This window comes from Vitis vinifera, chromosome 10 (genome assembly GCF_030704535.1).
Source record: "Vitis vinifera cultivar Pinot Noir 40024 chromosome 10, ASM3070453v1".
Classification (NCBI taxonomy): Eukaryota; Viridiplantae; Streptophyta; class Magnoliopsida; order Vitales; family Vitaceae; genus Vitis; species Vitis vinifera.
In genome coordinates, this window is record NC_081814.1 from 2,958,589 (window position 1) to 2,975,633 (window position 17,045).

Below are 17,045 nucleotides of genomic sequence, written 5' to 3' on the forward strand. Positions count from 1 at the left end.
AATTGAGATTGGTAACATTTGTTGGTAGCACTTCTATACGAAGATGCTAATTGAAAATCTATTACATACTAATAATAATAATAAAGTAATTATTTAAATAATCCTATGTCAAGTATAGGATTTCAAAAATCACTTCAAGTGATTTTCAAAACTTTGGTCAACACATAATTTAATAAATAAATTATGTTTAGTCATTAAAAAAATATTTCTAATCCTTTTAAAAGAATATTTTAATTTGAGAAAATGAATTTCTTGATTAATCCCAATAAAATTATATTGTGATCATGGTTTTAAAAATCGGATCGGATCGATCCATCCAACCGCCAACCGATCACGGTTCCGGTTTGGTCAATTGACTTGAAAATAGGTTGAATCAAAATTGACTGATTTGATTTATAGTATCAAATAGACATCGTTTTGAGGCTTCTGGCATGGATATAAAAACACATTCGAAACCCTCCTTCTTGCAATCCGAACAAGAAGCCCATGAGCCACTACATGCGCCCCTTTTTGCCGCTATAAAGGCCCCTCGACAGTAAACCCCTAATATATATAACTTTTCAGGTTCAATGTCGTTCGGTTCTGAAAACATTAGTTGTGACAATGAATACACTACCATCAACATCACATTCAATTCAATCTAATTTTCCACAAATCCAAATCGAATTAATTAGTCTTTCACAACTTAGCCGTTCATTGTAGCTTCCAATATGTCAAAGCCCATGAGCTCAAGTAACATAATTGAACATGAAGTTGCGTTTATTTATTTCACATTGGTTGTAGAAAAAAGCTAGAGAACAATATGAATTCTTTGTTGCAAACCCCGCAACAAATCCACCAAGCTTTTCAATGTAAATATGGATATACACAACCATCGTAGCCTGTCACCAAAGATAAAAATGATGCAAGTTAGGTGGTGTTTATTTCTTTTAACTTAAAGTTAGCAGTCTTGAAGTCTCAAAGTCTTGACTCTCCATCCATTTGTATATTCCCCGTCATTTTCCCATCATCTAAACTTTTCTTATTGTAAAAATGTACATAAATTGCAAATTAGGAAAGAGTTGAGTTAGCTATGTATCTTACTTGGATCGGAATAAACGTACATGCCAGTACCATTGAAGTAGCAAGCTTTACCGCCCTCAGGCCCAAACTTGTGCGTCTGGTAGTAGCTGTTGTAGGCATAAGAGGCATGATCCTTTACAGTGTTTGGTAAGTAGCAACTTTCACCAGGTCGTAAATGGGAGCAGGTTTGACCAAATTGGCATGCATAATCCATCCCTTTCTGTAATTCAGCCTCTGGGGCATCCGGTCTAGCCACACACCAGTCTGCCCCATCTACCATCACACAAAATTAGCAGTAACATGGTCCAGAAATTAGATATGCCTAAGGTTTAAATCCAAGCCAAACTAGTAAAATGAGAAAAAATTTGATGTCTACTTACTAGAGTTTTGCAGAACCAATGTGAAGAAGAGTAGGGCAATCACAATCCTTAGCATGGCCGACGACATTGTTTTACTCTCTGATCACTGGTGGATAGAGGCTAGGGCAGCTAACTCTATACTTATGGAGAAAATGTTTGAGATTATTTTGGAACGTTGGCAAAGGATAGAAAGGAGAATATAGAGGAAAAATGGGGAGGAAAAAAACTCACAAATTTTCTACACTTTTTCCTATTAAGAAAATGGAGGGTAAAATCTTGGTAGTGAAAAAAAGATTTATAAGGAAAATCTTCGTATTATATGAATGATACCTTTTCAACACAAAAGAACATTTCAACCATCCCATATTTATATTTTGAAAGTAAAGTAATCTCATTTGCTTTAAAAAGTTAGGAAAATAATAGGAAACATGCATTGCTAAATCTTTTGATTTTCTTGAACTTTTACTTGATTGGCCAAACAATAAAAAGAAATTTTATGATTTTTTTTTCCTTATAAGAAAACATTTAGGCTATATTTGGTAGATACTAAGAAAAAAAAAATATTAAGAAAAATGATTTTCTTTTATATGGTTTCATTATAAAAAAGATCAAATAAAATAAAATAAAATTAAAATTAGTTAAAAAATTATGCATTTTAAAATCATTTAATCTTTATATAATCGAGAAAAATAAGTAAAATGAGTTTAAAAAAGCATATAAAAATAATTTATTAATTTTGAATCTATTTTTTTTTTTCACTTTTCCTCATTTTCTTTTCCTTACATTTTCCCTCAATTTTTCTAAAAACGTTACTCTATCGAGGATGTTGACCCACCTATGATAGGGAAGGCGACAACCCTCCACCATGGAGGCAACATGGGTGGTGGAGGTTGGCGATGGAAGTTCATCCTCGAAGGTGATCCCATCAGATGATGAATCAGTTAAACCTGTAAGCTCAACAAGCTCAGTTCAAGTCATCTCATAACAACCAAGAGTGCAGCTTGGGCATATCGGGTGAGTTTGAAGAGTGACTTTATCGATTGTATAATAATATTAATTTTATTTGTCTTTTTATAATACTATAATGTGTCACATATACTAGGCATAGATGTAATATAAGCAATGCTTAAAGTGGTATTTATTCCAAATTCGTAATATCGGGTTATCCTTTTACCCTAACTACTTAAAGAGTGATACATAATAATGAATTTATATAGAAAATTCTTAAATTTAATTAAAATTATATTCATAAAAAAATGATTGATAAATTTTTTTAAAATTTTATCACTAATAGACTTTACCTATTACCACTTTTAAGGTTCATATTAAAAAAAAAAAAATCATTCCTTAGGAATAATAAAATCTTCACCAATGTAACTTTTCTCTTTCATTTGATTAGTGAATTTTGAATGTCGGTGCACTCTATCATGTTGATCTTCTTTATTTTTGTTCGTGTGTGATTTAGTTGATATTGTGTTTGTTGGCTTAGATTTTGAGTTAACAATGGAAACCCTATTTGTTGAATAAATCAATATTGATGGATGAGAGTTGGAAGGTTAGAACCATGATAAATTTTATTGATGTTTTTTTGTCATCCAAAGATTATCTTATTGAATAAAGATTGAAGTTTTTTATTTTTTATTTATTATTATTATCTAAAGAATATACATACTAATGGCATGCTAAATTACACAATAGAATAATTTTTAAAATTGAATGATATGTACCCCTTAAAATTACAATAAGCCTTCTAATAAGCACTTTTTTTTTCACTCTTTTCACATAATTGAAAGTAAATGGGTTCCCAACCCTAGTGAACAAATACATATTTTTTAATCTGAAAAAAAAGTTAAATAATGCAATTTGGAACAAATTACCATCTTTAATTTTCATATTTTGCTTATTGTTTTGAAGCCTAAATGATATTGGACATTTGTTTGTAGTACTCCTATATGAAAGATGCTAATTGAGAATCTATTACTCTTTGGAACAAACAAAAAGGTGGTATGGCAATTTGTCACACCATCATCATCATCATCGGAATAATAATAATAATAATAAAGTAATTATTTGAATAAGCCTGTGTCAAGTACTAATCCAAAAATCACTTCAAGTGATTTTTAAAACTTGGTCAATACAAAATTTTATAAATATAGGGCTGTTTGGTTTTTTTTTTTTTGAAACTTATATTTGAAAACAGTTTTTTTTTTCTTTTATCTTAAAAGTAGTTTTTAAAATCAAGTTTTGAAAAACATGGCCAAAGGGTGGGTGATATTTAGTACAACCCTCTCATTTTCTGCAATTTTATGAGAAAAGTTTTCATGCCTCCCAAGTAAAATAATCCCATGGAAGCCAGGCAGCTGTGGCAGAAGTCAGTTTCATGGGCCAGCTGCCACAGAAAGAGTGAATCACTGCAACATGAGATCAGTATCAAAATGCATCAACAACATAAGAAACAAAGGTCATGAGCATGCACCCAAACCAGAGAGGAGGTTCATAGGAATCGAAATCACAATCCTACATGGAAAAATGTTTGTCATGTAATGATTTTTGAATGCCTTCTTAAGTCTCATTATTCAAACGGAGTTGAAGATACCCGCTGCAATGTTCTTTCTTTGCCTTGTGTGAATTGGGAAGTGCAATGCTTTGGAGTCTCTCAGCCTCTCGCCTTGCCTCAATGGCCTTCAGTTCCCACGTATCGGCCTCAGCCTGCTTCAGCCTCGCTATGCTCTCAAGCTCCTCAGTTTCTTCCTTCTTTTTCTTCCTTTCCATCTTTAGCTCCATCATTTCTCTAGCCTTATTCTCAAGCTCCCGATCACAAACCTCAAGATCCAGTCTGGCTTTCTTCAACATTCGAGCCCTCTCCTCTTCCACCTTCTCCATTTTTGCAATTGCTTCCTGCAGTACCTCAGAAATTCGGCTGCACGCCTCCTGTGGAGCTATCATCCGACCAATTTCCTCAAATTTGCGCCTTGAGGATTCTATCTCGAGCTCTGTACAAGCATACAAAAGAAGATATTTGCACTAGTCCAAGAAAGAGAAGTAAATGTAACCGAGGAAAAGAAGAAACGTCAAGGATTAGCATACCTTGAAAGAAAAACATTATTATCCTACAAGCCACTGATTCGGACATCCCGCATTTCATTTTTTCTATGAGATCCTCACATATCCATGAAAGCCTCCTTCCTCTGGAATCCAAACTACCACGGAAGATTTTAGTGACAAATTCAAGCTCTTTCATCAAAGCCTGCCGGTCCCAGCTTGGTGCACAGATTTGGAAGATGTCTTTAACCCAACCCAGCAGCTCAGATGTCCTATTGCAGGCTCCACACCTGAAGAGTATCTCAGTTGTGCCTGCTCCAGTTTTAACATCAGCCCCCATGCCGATTTGTCCATCACGAATAGCACAATCCGTGTGGGTCCAATGAGAACACAGGTCACAACCAATCCAACGGCAGGTATTCCCCTCAAAATCGAACTTATTACAGCTCACACACATGCAAAGATTGCAGAAACCATCTGTATTAGCACAGACCTTGCAGGTACAGTCATCTGCTGGAAGCTGACTTTGGCATTCTATGTTTCTGCATCTCTTGAATAGAAAAACCTCGATGAGAGAAGTTTGAGAGAGACTCATACTTGGATGAAGAAATGCCTGCATTCCTGTGTTGATTGCAACAAGAATTTCCAGCTGAACTCGGTGAGCTCCAGTCAGAGTATTAGCTGTCAAGTCACCTCTTTTCTGAATGAGCTTCTGCAGTATCAAAAACTCATCTCCATGCTGAGAACCATCAGCTCCTTCAAGAATAACCCGAAGCTCATTCTTGAGCCCCTCTAGGAACTCCTCCGAAAGATGTTTCAGCCGTTGAGATATTATATCCACTTCTCCTCTAGCTATGTCTAGCAGAGACATATTATCAGAACAATCACCCACCTTTTCCTTTCCCTTGTCCAGTTTTTTGGCCAAAATAGCATCAGCAATGGCCCATGTTTCGCGCGAGCCGGCACGTACCGATGTTGACCCACCTATTGATAGGGAAGGCTGCAGCCGTCCAGGTCGCGGCCGTTGCCGTGGAGGCAACATGGGTAGTGGAGGTTGGCGATGGAAGTTCATCCTCGAAGGCGGCCCCATCAGATAATGAATCGGGTTACACCTGTAAGCTCAACAAGCTCAGTTCAATTCATCACATAACAACCAGGAGTGCAGCTTGGCCATACTAGGTGAGTTTGAAGAGTGATTTTGTCATTTGCATAATAATATTAATTTTATTTGTCTTTTTATAATATTGGAAGATAAAATTGGCCTTTTTAAAGCTAGCAGTCGAAGTCTTCTACGTAGATTATAGTCTTGCAGGTAGTCTATTAGTCCCCAAGAACAATCAATCCTCTTTTTGGGCGGAATTCCTGTCTTTCTCCCGTATGTGTAATGTCATCAGTCATAGAAGGATCAGTCGGATAAAGATTCTAGGTCTTTGAAGTCTTTGAAAGCGAGGATATGGGGATTCGGTTGGAAAAATATTTCCTCTGATCGTAGAAGGGACAATTTCCGTCTTGCTTGAGTTATCTGTTCTAGCTCCTGACCCTGCGCAATTCTGGATTTCTCTTTGTAAAAAATCAACCTATTGATATAGGAAAACCCAAAAGATTCTTCCCATGTTTCATTTCTAGGTCCAATGAAATTCATATGACTACGAAAAAGCATTGTTAAATAGAGATTTTTTCTTTGGATCATATTTCAATTGTTAATAAAATATATAAGGACCACTATTACAAATACTTCTACATCTTGATTGTGAAATATGGATTATTTGTTGAACCCATGAAAGTAGGATACTCCAAAGTCGGGTAAAGAGTTTTATAAAAGTTTTTTAATAATATCATATATTATTTTATTTTCTGATATATATATATATATATATATAATTTTTTATTTTATTTTTATATTTTGTTAGAATTTTTAACATAATAATTAGTATCAAATTAAAAAATCCAACCACACAAAAAACAAATTTTTAAACATAAAAATTAGTATCCCAACTAAAATCTAGATCAAGAAACCTAATTAATGTTGCATCTTTACCTCAAAAAGCTCAAAATTCACATCAAAACAAAGATAAATTCAGCGATTTGAAGCAATATTTACTCGATGAAATGCACTCTTCAATTGCGTAAGAGTATGAGGAGATGAGAAAACTCGAATCTAATTCACACCACATGCCAATGGTCGTCTTTCCCTTCTGTTGACTTTGGTTTCATAATTTTAGCTATTTTTATTTATGTTTTACGTTTCATCTTTATTGCTTTTTATTTATTTTTAATTTTTTTATATGGGAACTTTGAGTAGGCACAGGTGTAAATGATGGTGTATAATAAATAATAGGTGGATTAAAGACTGCAAGAAAAAAAAGTTACTAATGGTGTATGAAGAAAAATCCAAAATAATTAATGACCTTTCTTATAATATGGGAAAGTAAATAATTTAGTCATAATAATAAAAAAAAGGTTATAATAAATTAATTATATGATTTTTTTTATTCTTTTCCTTTATTGGCAAACTTTCACCATCCCATTAACACTCTAGGTACTCGGGATGAAATGGGTTTGTACCCTCTATCCTAAGTTGGTGATATAGATTTGCCTCCTTACCTAAAGCCGCTTATGAGGGCTTTCATCCCGACTATTCCAAACTCCTTATGAGACAATATGTTGGTGATATAGTTCAAATTTGTACTCTAAGTTGGTGATATGAGCCCAATCCTTTATTCTAAGTTGTTTAAGAAGGCAAACCTTTAGTGATACTCACTTGCCCTTTTATCCTAAGTTTGTGAATATGAGCCCGGCCATCTCTCTACTCTAGCTTCTTAAGGTGGTATTTATTCCAAATTTGTAATATCAATCTATTGCCCTAGGCCACTTAAATAATAGAAAGCCTTACATTTGAGACCTTTGATGTAGTGTTAGAGGGAACAAATGAAGTTAGATTCATGATATTTTCTTTGATAAATAATGTTACGTTTTATAAGATTATGAAAATGACGATCATTTTACAAATAAACATCAATAAGATAACAAAAGAATAAAATAAATAATAATTTAATAAATAATACAACTAAAAGGAACATTAGTAAGTAGTGTTGGGACAAGGGATCGCACCTTGTCTTTGATGGAGCTACTACCAAAGAAAGAAGGATTCTACCTGTAAAAAGAAAAAAGAAAAAAAGAACACCAATATTAAGATTATTGAATCAACGTTTATGACATTCAAGTTACTGATAAGGAGAGAAAAAAGTTAAAATAATTTAAAAAAATTATGAAGAAAAACCTTACTTACGAAACCCTAACCTAGAAACTAGCGGCTTGACATTTTCGCTAACCTCATTTTTGACGAGATAAAGACTATTTATAGGATTGTAAATAACCATGGTTTAATGAGTTAACCTTATGGTTATGCCTAATTTCTAATCTTACAGGTGGATGGTTAAAAATTAAGGCGGTGGGGTAAACTTGGTGACCTGCCTGGCCTGTGTACTTCAAGTACACAACTCAAAGATGAGTTGAACCCTTGTGACTAGTTTAATCATCCTACTAATTCTTTAGTCGAGACATGTCTAAGGATTAATTTCACCTTCTCAATATCAATCAATTCGAAGACTCCTTAACTAGTGATTAGACTATCAAGAGTCATGTGGCACCATGTTTGTGTTCAACTCTTCAAACAAAAAAAGAGAAGAGGAGAGGAGGAGGGAGTGGGGGGTGAATTTTTTAAATTTTGAGTTAAACTTTGTTACATTAATATATGAAGGGGGTTGCTTAATAGTGTCCATGACATAAATCTCACTCCAAGTATTTTCAAATTCAAATACTAAATTCATGCATTTGAATTAATATTTTTATAATTCAAATCATATACATAAATAAATATATGTATACACCAACAACACATGTAACAACCTCGTAAGTTCCAAGGTTGAAATTGGGGCTCTTATACTATGATTAACATATTGGTGTAGGAATGACATTAGAAAGTGAGGAGTAGAATTTTATTTCTTATGGTATTAAAAAGAGAATGAAAGGAGAGAATTTGAAAAAGAGTATAGATATATCTAGCTAATGAAAATGGGAAACCACCTTTTAAAGTATAGGTGAAAACAACTTAACACTAGGGAACAACTTGTAACAGTACAGACCACAGACAAGTTTGTATGGCTAATATTTTTTTTCTTTGGAAAACATTCCATTGATTTAAGAAGTTGCCTTTCCCATTTGTTTCTAAAGTTGAACATAGGCCACAAGTTGGTGGTAAAAAAGAATCTACCTATTTATGAGAAAAATGACAAGTATTTGAATTGGACATAATATAATTGGTGTAGCTAGTAATCTAGACACTGAGGAGATTTTTATTTTTACATTTTTTTTTTGAGGTTTTAATAGGTGTAAAGTTATTTGAAATCTGAATTATCAGGAGACAACCAAGCCCAAAGTCATCATGGAATATCAACATGACAATCATGTTCATCTTTGAACAAAATTGATCATTTTTTTTTTCTCTCTTTGTTGGTTGAATATTCCAATGAAGCTTGTCATAATTTTTCAAGTGGAATAACCATCCATGTTGATTCTGATTCTTGGCAAAGATATGTCACAATCCAATGATCAATGGACCTTAACAAACACCTTTGCTTTTACTAATTATAATGAACACAACTTCTCTAATATATGGTATAACTCATCCCAAGACTGAATCACCAAAAAGAGTGTTGGGATGTTTACAGATGAAGAGATGTATCAACATCAGAATCAGAGTCTGATTCATGAAATTTATTCATTGAAGCCCGCATGAAGAGTTCATCCCTTCGCTGTAAATTCTTCAACAATGGGTTCTCGTCGCCATGGAAGTTGGAATGCTTGATCTGCAGGCTTGGCCGGAGGGAGAGAGTAACTTCTGGAGGAGGTGGAGTAGGAAAGATCAATTCAGGATGGGAGGACAACCTGGATGACTGGTAATGGATCGCAGGGCTGAACCGCCCTTGGTCTCCAGTATTTTTCATCAGAAGCTCTCTCTCCTCTCTCATCTCCTTCACTCTCTGCAACTGTCTAAACCTTTCTTGCAACAAAGCAATAGATGGGTGAATAGCAATGGGGTCATTGCCTTCTCTACCCATCTGGGGAGAACTCAATCTTTACCAGCAAGCTGGTGATCAAAGGGTGTACAAGGAGCCTTGAATTGCGGCATGTGTATATATGTAGGACGTGGGGCATGGTAATTATTGTTTGTTTCCATTAATTTAGCCACATTAAGCGCACTAATTTTTTTTTTCAAACCATTTTTTGAAAAGAAGAGATGGGAATCGGCAGCTAAGCTGCAAAGTCCAAAAGGAAAAGGTTGGGTGGCCAATCTAAGGAAAAAGAATTGCCATTTAAAAGAGAAAAAGATATGAGAATAAGTCCAAAACAAGGTAGAAACTAGCACATGGAGGCGTGTGCGTGGGGGAATAATAGGTTGGGCGAAGGTGTGGTAGCTTTGGAGAAGATGGAAGGCTTTTTTGGTGGGCTTGAAAGCATAAGGGTGGGGCGGTGTAAGAGCTTAAAGACAAGGGTTAGAAGAGGGAATAATCTTAGGAGGCCATGATGCCTCGATTGAACAATTATATCTGATAAAAAAGAAGCATAACAACATACCTATGTTGTCTTGGAGCTGTTGGATGGGAATGGCATGCAGGGATGAAAGCTGCAGATGCTATACTGTGATGGCTTGGATGCTTCTTTTTTACGCTGCACAACCCCGCGCGCCCCTTCTATTATTGATTTTGGAACCTCCCCAACTTTTTCTTCTTGGTATCTTTCAAACCTCGAAATCTGAAAGGCATGCAGATTGAAGATATGTATGATATATCCATTTGCTTTGGGCATAACGAAGATTTCACTATTGAAGTAAAGGTCATTTCCTGGCTTGCTTGTTGCTCTCATGCCACCCTTGATATTTAATTTGACAATGTGAAGACAACCAAAAGCTGCCATTGAACCTTCCGCTTCATCCCCGTATACTCTATGATCTTCTGTATGTAATGCATCATTTTCAACAAACACAAGGAAACAAAAGAATCAGGAGCTGCAGTAAGCAAAGATATTTAGACCCATTTGTAGTTTTCACTGATGTTCTCACTTCAAGGCTAGTAGTAATGATCACCAAGGTTCCACTTGATCATGGCCATCAGTATATACTGTATGGTAGGAGCTCTTTGTTGATTTGTTTTGATGGAGGCCCATCACTATTTTCCTGAGAAATTTACAAATTCGAACTCTATAGGCCACCCACTGAGGGTTGGTGGATGGTTGTTACTGACTCCCAACTCAGACTGTTAAAAACCGTTGAAGGATCCATAGTCAGTTCAAGGCTATTTGCTCTGTATATTTGTAGCAGTGTTTTGTACTTGTTGTGTATCGTCCTCCAAAATGATAGGGAAGAAGGTCATGTCTCTTCTACAAAACGCAACTAAACTCAATCAAATCATCCAAATCCATGCTTTAATCATCAAGACCTCATTGGATGGCAACAATTTTGTGCTTGCCAAGCTTTTGCGTAGGTTGTTTGCGTGTTCTTCGGCTAATGATTTACTTTATGCCCGCTCTGTTTTTGATGAGATTCCATCTCCGGATACCTTCATTTGGAACACCATGATCCGGGCTTACTTGAATTCCCAAAACCCCCAAGAATCCATGTCCCTTTTCTTTCAAATGCGGCATCAAGAATGCATTCCCATTGATAGTTACAGCCTTTCACTAGTTATTCAAGCATGTGGACGATTGAAGGATCCTGGAAATGGGCAAAAATTACATACCCAGGTGCTTAAAATTGGGCTTGGATCTGATTTATTTGTGGAGACTGCTCTTATTGAGATGTATGCGAAGTTCGGTGATATTGAAATTGCCAGGAACATTTTGGATGAAATGGCTCACCCAGATTTAGTTCCGTATAATGTTTTGTTAGCCGAGTACGTTCGAGTTGGGGAGATTAACTTAGCACATGACTTGTTTGATAGGATGCCTGAGAGGGACTTGGTTTCTTGGAATACCATGATTCATGGGCACGCCTCGCTTGGTGATGTGGGGACAGCCAAGAAGTTATTTGATAGAACTTGTGAAAGAGACCTGATTTCTTGGAGTTCCATGATTGCAGCCTATGCAAAAGCCAGGCAGTCTAATGAGGCCTTGAGGCTATTTCATGAGATGCAATTGGCCAATGTATTGCCTGATAAGGTCACCATGGTCAGCGTGTTGTCTGCCTGTGGAGATGTGGGTGCCCTGGGCATGGGGAAGATGATCCATGAGTGCATAGAGAGAAACAGAATTGAAATAGATCTCAAGCTTGGGACTTCTCTTGTAGACATGTATGCAAAGTGTGGGGACATAGACAATTCACTGAGAGTCTTCAATGGGATGAATAATAGGGATGTATTTGCTTGGAGTGCTATGATCATGGGACTTGCTAACCACGGGTTCGGAGAGCTTGCCCTTGATCATTTCTCCAAGATGATATCTGAAGATATCAAGCCTAATGATGTCACGTTTATAGGTGTGTTAAGTGCTTGTAGTCACATTGGTCTGGTGGACGAGGGGTGGACATATTTCACATCAATGAGTAAAGTTTATGATGTTAGTCCTAAAATTGAACACTACGGATGTGTGGTTGATATTTTGGGCCGAGCAGGGCGGCTTCAAGAGGCCATGGAACTCATTAAAAGTATGCCCTTTGCGCCTGATGCCATTGTCTGGAGGGCCCTCCTTGGAGCCTGTAGAATCTACAAGAATGTTGAGATTGCAGAAGAAGCTACAGTGAATCTTCTAGAACTGGAGCCTCATGTAGATGGGAATTATGTGCTGCTGTCAAACATATATTCCCAAGCCAAGGAGTGGGACAAGGTCGTGAATGTCCGCCGGATGATGAAAAACATAAACATTCAGAAGGTCCCAGGAAGCAGTTCAATTGAAGTGGACAATGCAGTTCATGAATTTGTTGCGGGTGATCAGTCACACCCAGAATCCAAAAAGATCTTGAGGATGTTGAGTGAGATCACTGCTAGGTTAAAAGCTAATGGATATGCACCATTGACAGCCTCTGTTTTACAAGATTTTGATGAGAAAGAGAAAGAAAACGCATTAGCCCATCACAGTGAGAAGTTAGCAATTGCTTTCGGGCTTCTGAGCACAGCTCCAGGTTCCACCATTAGAATTGTAAAGAACCTCCGAGTTTGCGATGACTGTCATATTGCCATCAAGCTTATTTCAAGAACGTACAAGAGGAGGATCATTGTGAGGGACCGGAATCGGTTTCATCATTTTGTTAATGGTTCATGCTCTTGCAAGGACTACTGGTGAAAGAATCAAGCAGAAACCACTGGGGGAATTGACTGGGAAATGTGGTTCTAGGTCTTAGGCATCCATCCACAGCCACTTACTGATCATTAGCTAGGCTCAGAGAATGTGAAGTGGAACACTAATCATCTATACAGCCACAGGATGATTCTGAAGGGGTTTTTACTTTTTTAAACCAACCTCTCTATTATTGAAAGCAGCTTAGCCATCTTCACTGAAACAGGATGAAGTATTTACTTACTGGTTTTTTGTGGTTGGTTGATATGATATGATTGTGCCAAGGTCTGTTTACCATACAGAAATTCACTTTTTCAAGATCTATAAAAAAGACACCATTAATCAAGTATTTTATCGAATCTTTATACCTTAATTTTATTTATTTGTGTCCTCATTTAGCAGTCTAAATCTCATCATACAATTCAAATCTTTTGATTTATAAGTACTAATACAGTATCTTAGCATTATTCTTTCCATTATCTACCTTCTCTAGATTTTACTATATACTCTTAACTTCTTGGATTTCCTAGAATTTTTCAAAATGAATAACCAATAAATAAATATAATAAATGATAATTTTATATATTAGAAAGTGGTGAGTGCATATTAAATGGAAAATGTTGGGGGTCCAAAAAAATTATAAAAAATCTAATAATAATGATAATTGTGGACGATTTGATGAACAGTGTTCCCACGCTTTCGACGTAGGTTCTAAGAGAAGCGTTTCTTTAGGGGGAAGGCGAGACGCGTTCGACGTAGGTTCCACTGACTAAGACTTATGACGCGGCTGCGATGGACAAAGTTGGCATGACCTGTATGATTCCACGCGTGGAATATAAAGGAGTCGAAAAGCTTGACTTCCTCTGTACATCTGCACTTGACCTTCTTTTTCTTCAACAATCGTTCTTGGTTGTGTCTCGGGAGGCTCTGCAAAACGATTATGATCAGGTGAGTAGGATCATTTCATTTTCTTTTTTTGTAGTTCTGTGAATTGTTTCTGTGCTTGGTTCTGCAAAATTGTTTTTGTTGATAGAATTTAGATTGGTGAGTAGGATCATTTCATTTTCTTTTTTTTGTAGTTCTGTGAATTGTTTCTGTGCTTGGTTCTGCAAAATTGTTTTTGTTGATAGAATTTAGATTGGTTTAGATTAGGGAATACCTGTGAAGACTCTCTCTCACGCCCATGTTTAGCGTGAAATGGATCCAATACAAAGTGTGATGAGATCAGAAGCGAATTTCCCGATACAATCTATGACCCATGAAACCATTCCAATGAGGAGGCATGTGCCCCATTGTGCACAATTCAGCCTCGCACTGCCCCCAACCCAATGCTCTATCTCAATGAAGGCTGCCTGCAACCCCATAATAACTACCACAGCCACCCAAAACCAGAGGTTCTTCTTGATGCCCTGGAACATGTTCTTCTTCTCCAGCTTTCTGCAATTGAATAGATTGAACACCTGGCAGATAACAAAACTGTTGAACACCAAGGATTTATTGACCTTGGGTCTGATGCCTAGGATGGCCTTCCCCTTGAATTGGATTGTCACTAAAATGGCAACCTGGTATGAGGCTTGAGTGATTATGTTTCTCCACATGGCCCAGGTTATCAGCTTTCCACCTTGTCCTACTGGTTGCTTGCCTATTAGTTTCTCCGCTGGTGGCTCTGTCAACAGAGCCAATCCCCCCGGGATGCCCACAATCACACTCCCGAAGGCGAGTTGAATTGCAGTCACTGGGGCATCCCCCAAAAGGCCCGTGCTGATGGAGGTTATCAGTAACGCTGCGATGACCATGGTGAGCTCATGCTGGATGTACTTCTGGACGTTTTCATATGCACACCTTCCGTGCCTCATGATGGTCTCCAGGACACTAAAATTGCCATCCAAGATGACGATATCAGAATTCCCTTTGGCCATTTTGGTGCTCCAAGTCCCCATTGTCACCCCTACATCAGAATGTTTTATGGCCGGAGCCTCATCTCTCCTGGCTCCAATGACAGCTACCGTGTGGCCCTTTTGCTTCAAACACTCCACTAAAAGACTCTTGTCAGAGGGACGGGCGTTTCCCATGATGGAGATTCGATCTACCCTATCCATCCTCTCTTTATCGGTGTAGTTCTGAAATTCATTACCATCAAGAACCAGAGAATTGGGGTCAAACATACCACACTGAATTGCTATGTCTAGCAGCTCTGAAATATTGCCACTTGAGACCATCTTGATGTTAACCCCAGCATTTCTACAAGCTTCCACAGCTTTTTTTGTCTCTGTCCAATCTGTGTCCCTCAGACCCAATAGTCCTATCAAGATAAAGCTGTTTTCTTCACTTGATTCATTAATTTTCTTATAGGCAAATGCAATGGTTTTGAGATGTTTGGACTGCATCTGCTCAATAAATTTTTCAAAATCCATCCTTTTCTCTCTTCCCATGTCATTTATCCTCCCTTTACTGTCATAGTAGAATGAACACCGGGCCAGTATAGTTGTTGCTGGTCCTTTCCAGTGCAAACATGTAACTGTTTCATTCTCTCTGTTCTTCCTCATTAACACTAGACTTCTTTCCTCATTGGAGTTCAGTTCTTTGGTTTCAACAAGGGTGCAACTCTGCTTTAAAATTTCTTGTCTCATGCCTAACTTCAATGCAGCCCATGAAAGGACCCCTTCCTCTTCTGAGCTGTAAGCATTCTTTGGGTCCAGAACTGGTGTGTAGATACCATCACACAGAGCATCAACTACATCTGGGTCTATGACAGAGTCGCCGTTGATGTCTTCTTCACCAATCCTGCACATTTTCACTTGTATTGGGCTCAATGTTAGCCCACCAATTTTGTCAGTGCAGATGGTGGTTACTGATCCCATGGTTGCACGAGCCAATAATTCTGGCGCAAAGGCTTTTCCGGATAGTGTTTTCTTATTCCAATATCTGAGTGAAAGGGTAATAATAAAAGGATATCCTTCTGTTATTCCCACTAGCAACATATGGAGTGAAGTTGTGAAGATACTTATCTTCCTAGTTGGTTGCAAAACAATCCTCTTGACCGCATCCATCAAGTCCTTGGCTGTGGATGGTTTTCCCTTCATAGATGGGAACCCTGGACTATCATCTTCCTTTTCAAGTTGAAGGCGCAGGAGCAGCTCTACAAGAATGAGAAGACTGGTGAGAAGCCCAATGATTTCTGTCCTAGTGTTCAGCTTGTCGAGCTGAGCTTGTAAAGGTGTCTTCTTAGGAGCTTGGATTACTTTACTCATCATCTTACCCCACTCTGTGTTCATGCCAGCTGATGTGACTAGCATTCGACCATTCCCGCGAATCACTTTTGCTCCATACAACATAAATGGGTTTTGGCCATTAATGATGGACTCTGAATGATCATCCAGTTCTAAGACTTCACCTGATACATACAAACCATCAGCAGGAACCTGATATCCCCTTTTCAAAACTACTATGTCACCCATCACTATGTCAGAGATGGAAAGCTCCTGCTGGCATCCCCCTCTGAAAACTTGGACCACTGTTTCAGTCATTTTTAAGAGCTCTTTTTCTGACAACTTGTGTTGGCCTTCATGCCAGAAATCACGAATTGAATGACACACAACAAGTATGATGATGGCAACAAGAATAATGAACCCTTCATACCAACCAGTCTCTAGGCCTTCCGTTTTGATCCAATACCAGAGTGACAACACCATGGACACCAAAAGGAGGACAATCATGTAGCTGTTGCAAGCCTTTAAGAGGCACTGAAAGAAGGTTTTTGTAGCTGGCTCTGTTTGTGAGATTCCGCTGGCTAAGCGATCGAAGATCCTGCGCATCACCCAGGATCCCCTTCTCTAAGTCGGTGCCAAGAGCCTCTGCAATCCCTTGGACACCTCCAAAGTCAAGTAGGGAACGCAAATCCTTTTCCGTAACAATTCTGGCAATGTTGGGACATTGGCGATTTGCATTAGTGCTACTGCAGACATCATATTCATCAGAAGGGATATCTAGAGAGACTTGAGGTGATGGAGATAAGCTTCTCACAGGTCCATCTGGTTCTGAGTCCTGCAAAATGGTAGGCAGCACATTATAAAGGAATATGGTGGCAGAGGGTTGGCCGTGTCCGTTCCATGTGGGGTTGAGTTAAGGGAGCTTTTAAAATCTGCTCAATTTCAATTCAATCCGTTGAACAATCCTTTAAAAAAAATATTTATGATGTGCATCAATAACCAAATAACCCAACCCCTTTTTTCTCTCGCAGAACTAAAAATGCCC

The 17,045-nt window shown here is 37.7% G+C and overlaps 4 protein-coding genes across 4 annotated transcripts; 1 reads left to right on the forward strand and 3 right to left on the reverse strand.

The window, feature by feature from the left end:
• Window positions 1-1,066: 1,066 nt before the first annotated feature.
• LOC104878554 (PLASMODESMATA CALLOSE-BINDING PROTEIN 3-like) lies at window positions 1,067-1,509 on the reverse strand. The gene is made up of 2 exons (XM_010649123.3): window positions 1,443-1,509; window positions 1,067-1,335 (listed from the first exon to the last, which is right to left on the reverse strand). Exons 1-2 carry the CDS (start codon window positions 1,507-1,509, stop codon window positions 1,067-1,069), a joined length of 336 nt encoding a protein of 111 aa, XP_010647425.3.
• A 2,324-nt stretch (window positions 1,510-3,833) lies between these two features.
• Window positions 3,834-7,612, reverse strand: LOC100255772 (OBERON-like protein). Its single transcript, XM_002270982.4, has 3 exons — window positions 7,575-7,612; window positions 4,509-5,575; window positions 3,834-4,414 (listed from the first exon to the last, which is right to left on the reverse strand). The coding sequence occupies exons 2-3, from the start codon at window positions 5,551-5,553 to the stop codon at window positions 3,984-3,986; spliced, it is 1,476 nt and encodes a 491-aa protein (XP_002271018.3). The 5' UTR covers window positions 5,554-5,575; window positions 7,575-7,612; the 3' UTR covers window positions 3,834-3,983.
• A 3,004-nt stretch (window positions 7,613-10,616) lies between these two features.
• Window positions 10,617-13,137, forward strand: LOC100266049 (pentatricopeptide repeat-containing protein At5g66520). The gene has a single exon (XM_002270904.5). The coding sequence runs from the start codon at window positions 10,875-10,877 to the stop codon at window positions 12,795-12,797; it is 1,923 nt and encodes a 640-aa protein (XP_002270940.2). The 5' UTR covers window positions 10,617-10,874; the 3' UTR covers window positions 12,798-13,137.
• Window positions 13,138-13,605: 468 nt separating this feature from the next.
• Window positions 13,606-16,606, reverse strand: LOC100243737 (putative calcium-transporting ATPase 13, plasma membrane-type). Its single transcript, XM_059740075.1, has 2 exons — window positions 13,951-16,606; window positions 13,606-13,718 (listed from the first exon to the last, which is right to left on the reverse strand). Exon 1 carries the CDS (start codon window positions 16,604-16,606, stop codon window positions 13,979-13,981), a length of 2,628 nt encoding a protein of 875 aa, XP_059596058.1. The 3' UTR covers window positions 13,606-13,718; window positions 13,951-13,978.
• Window positions 16,607-17,045: the final 439 nt, after the last annotated feature.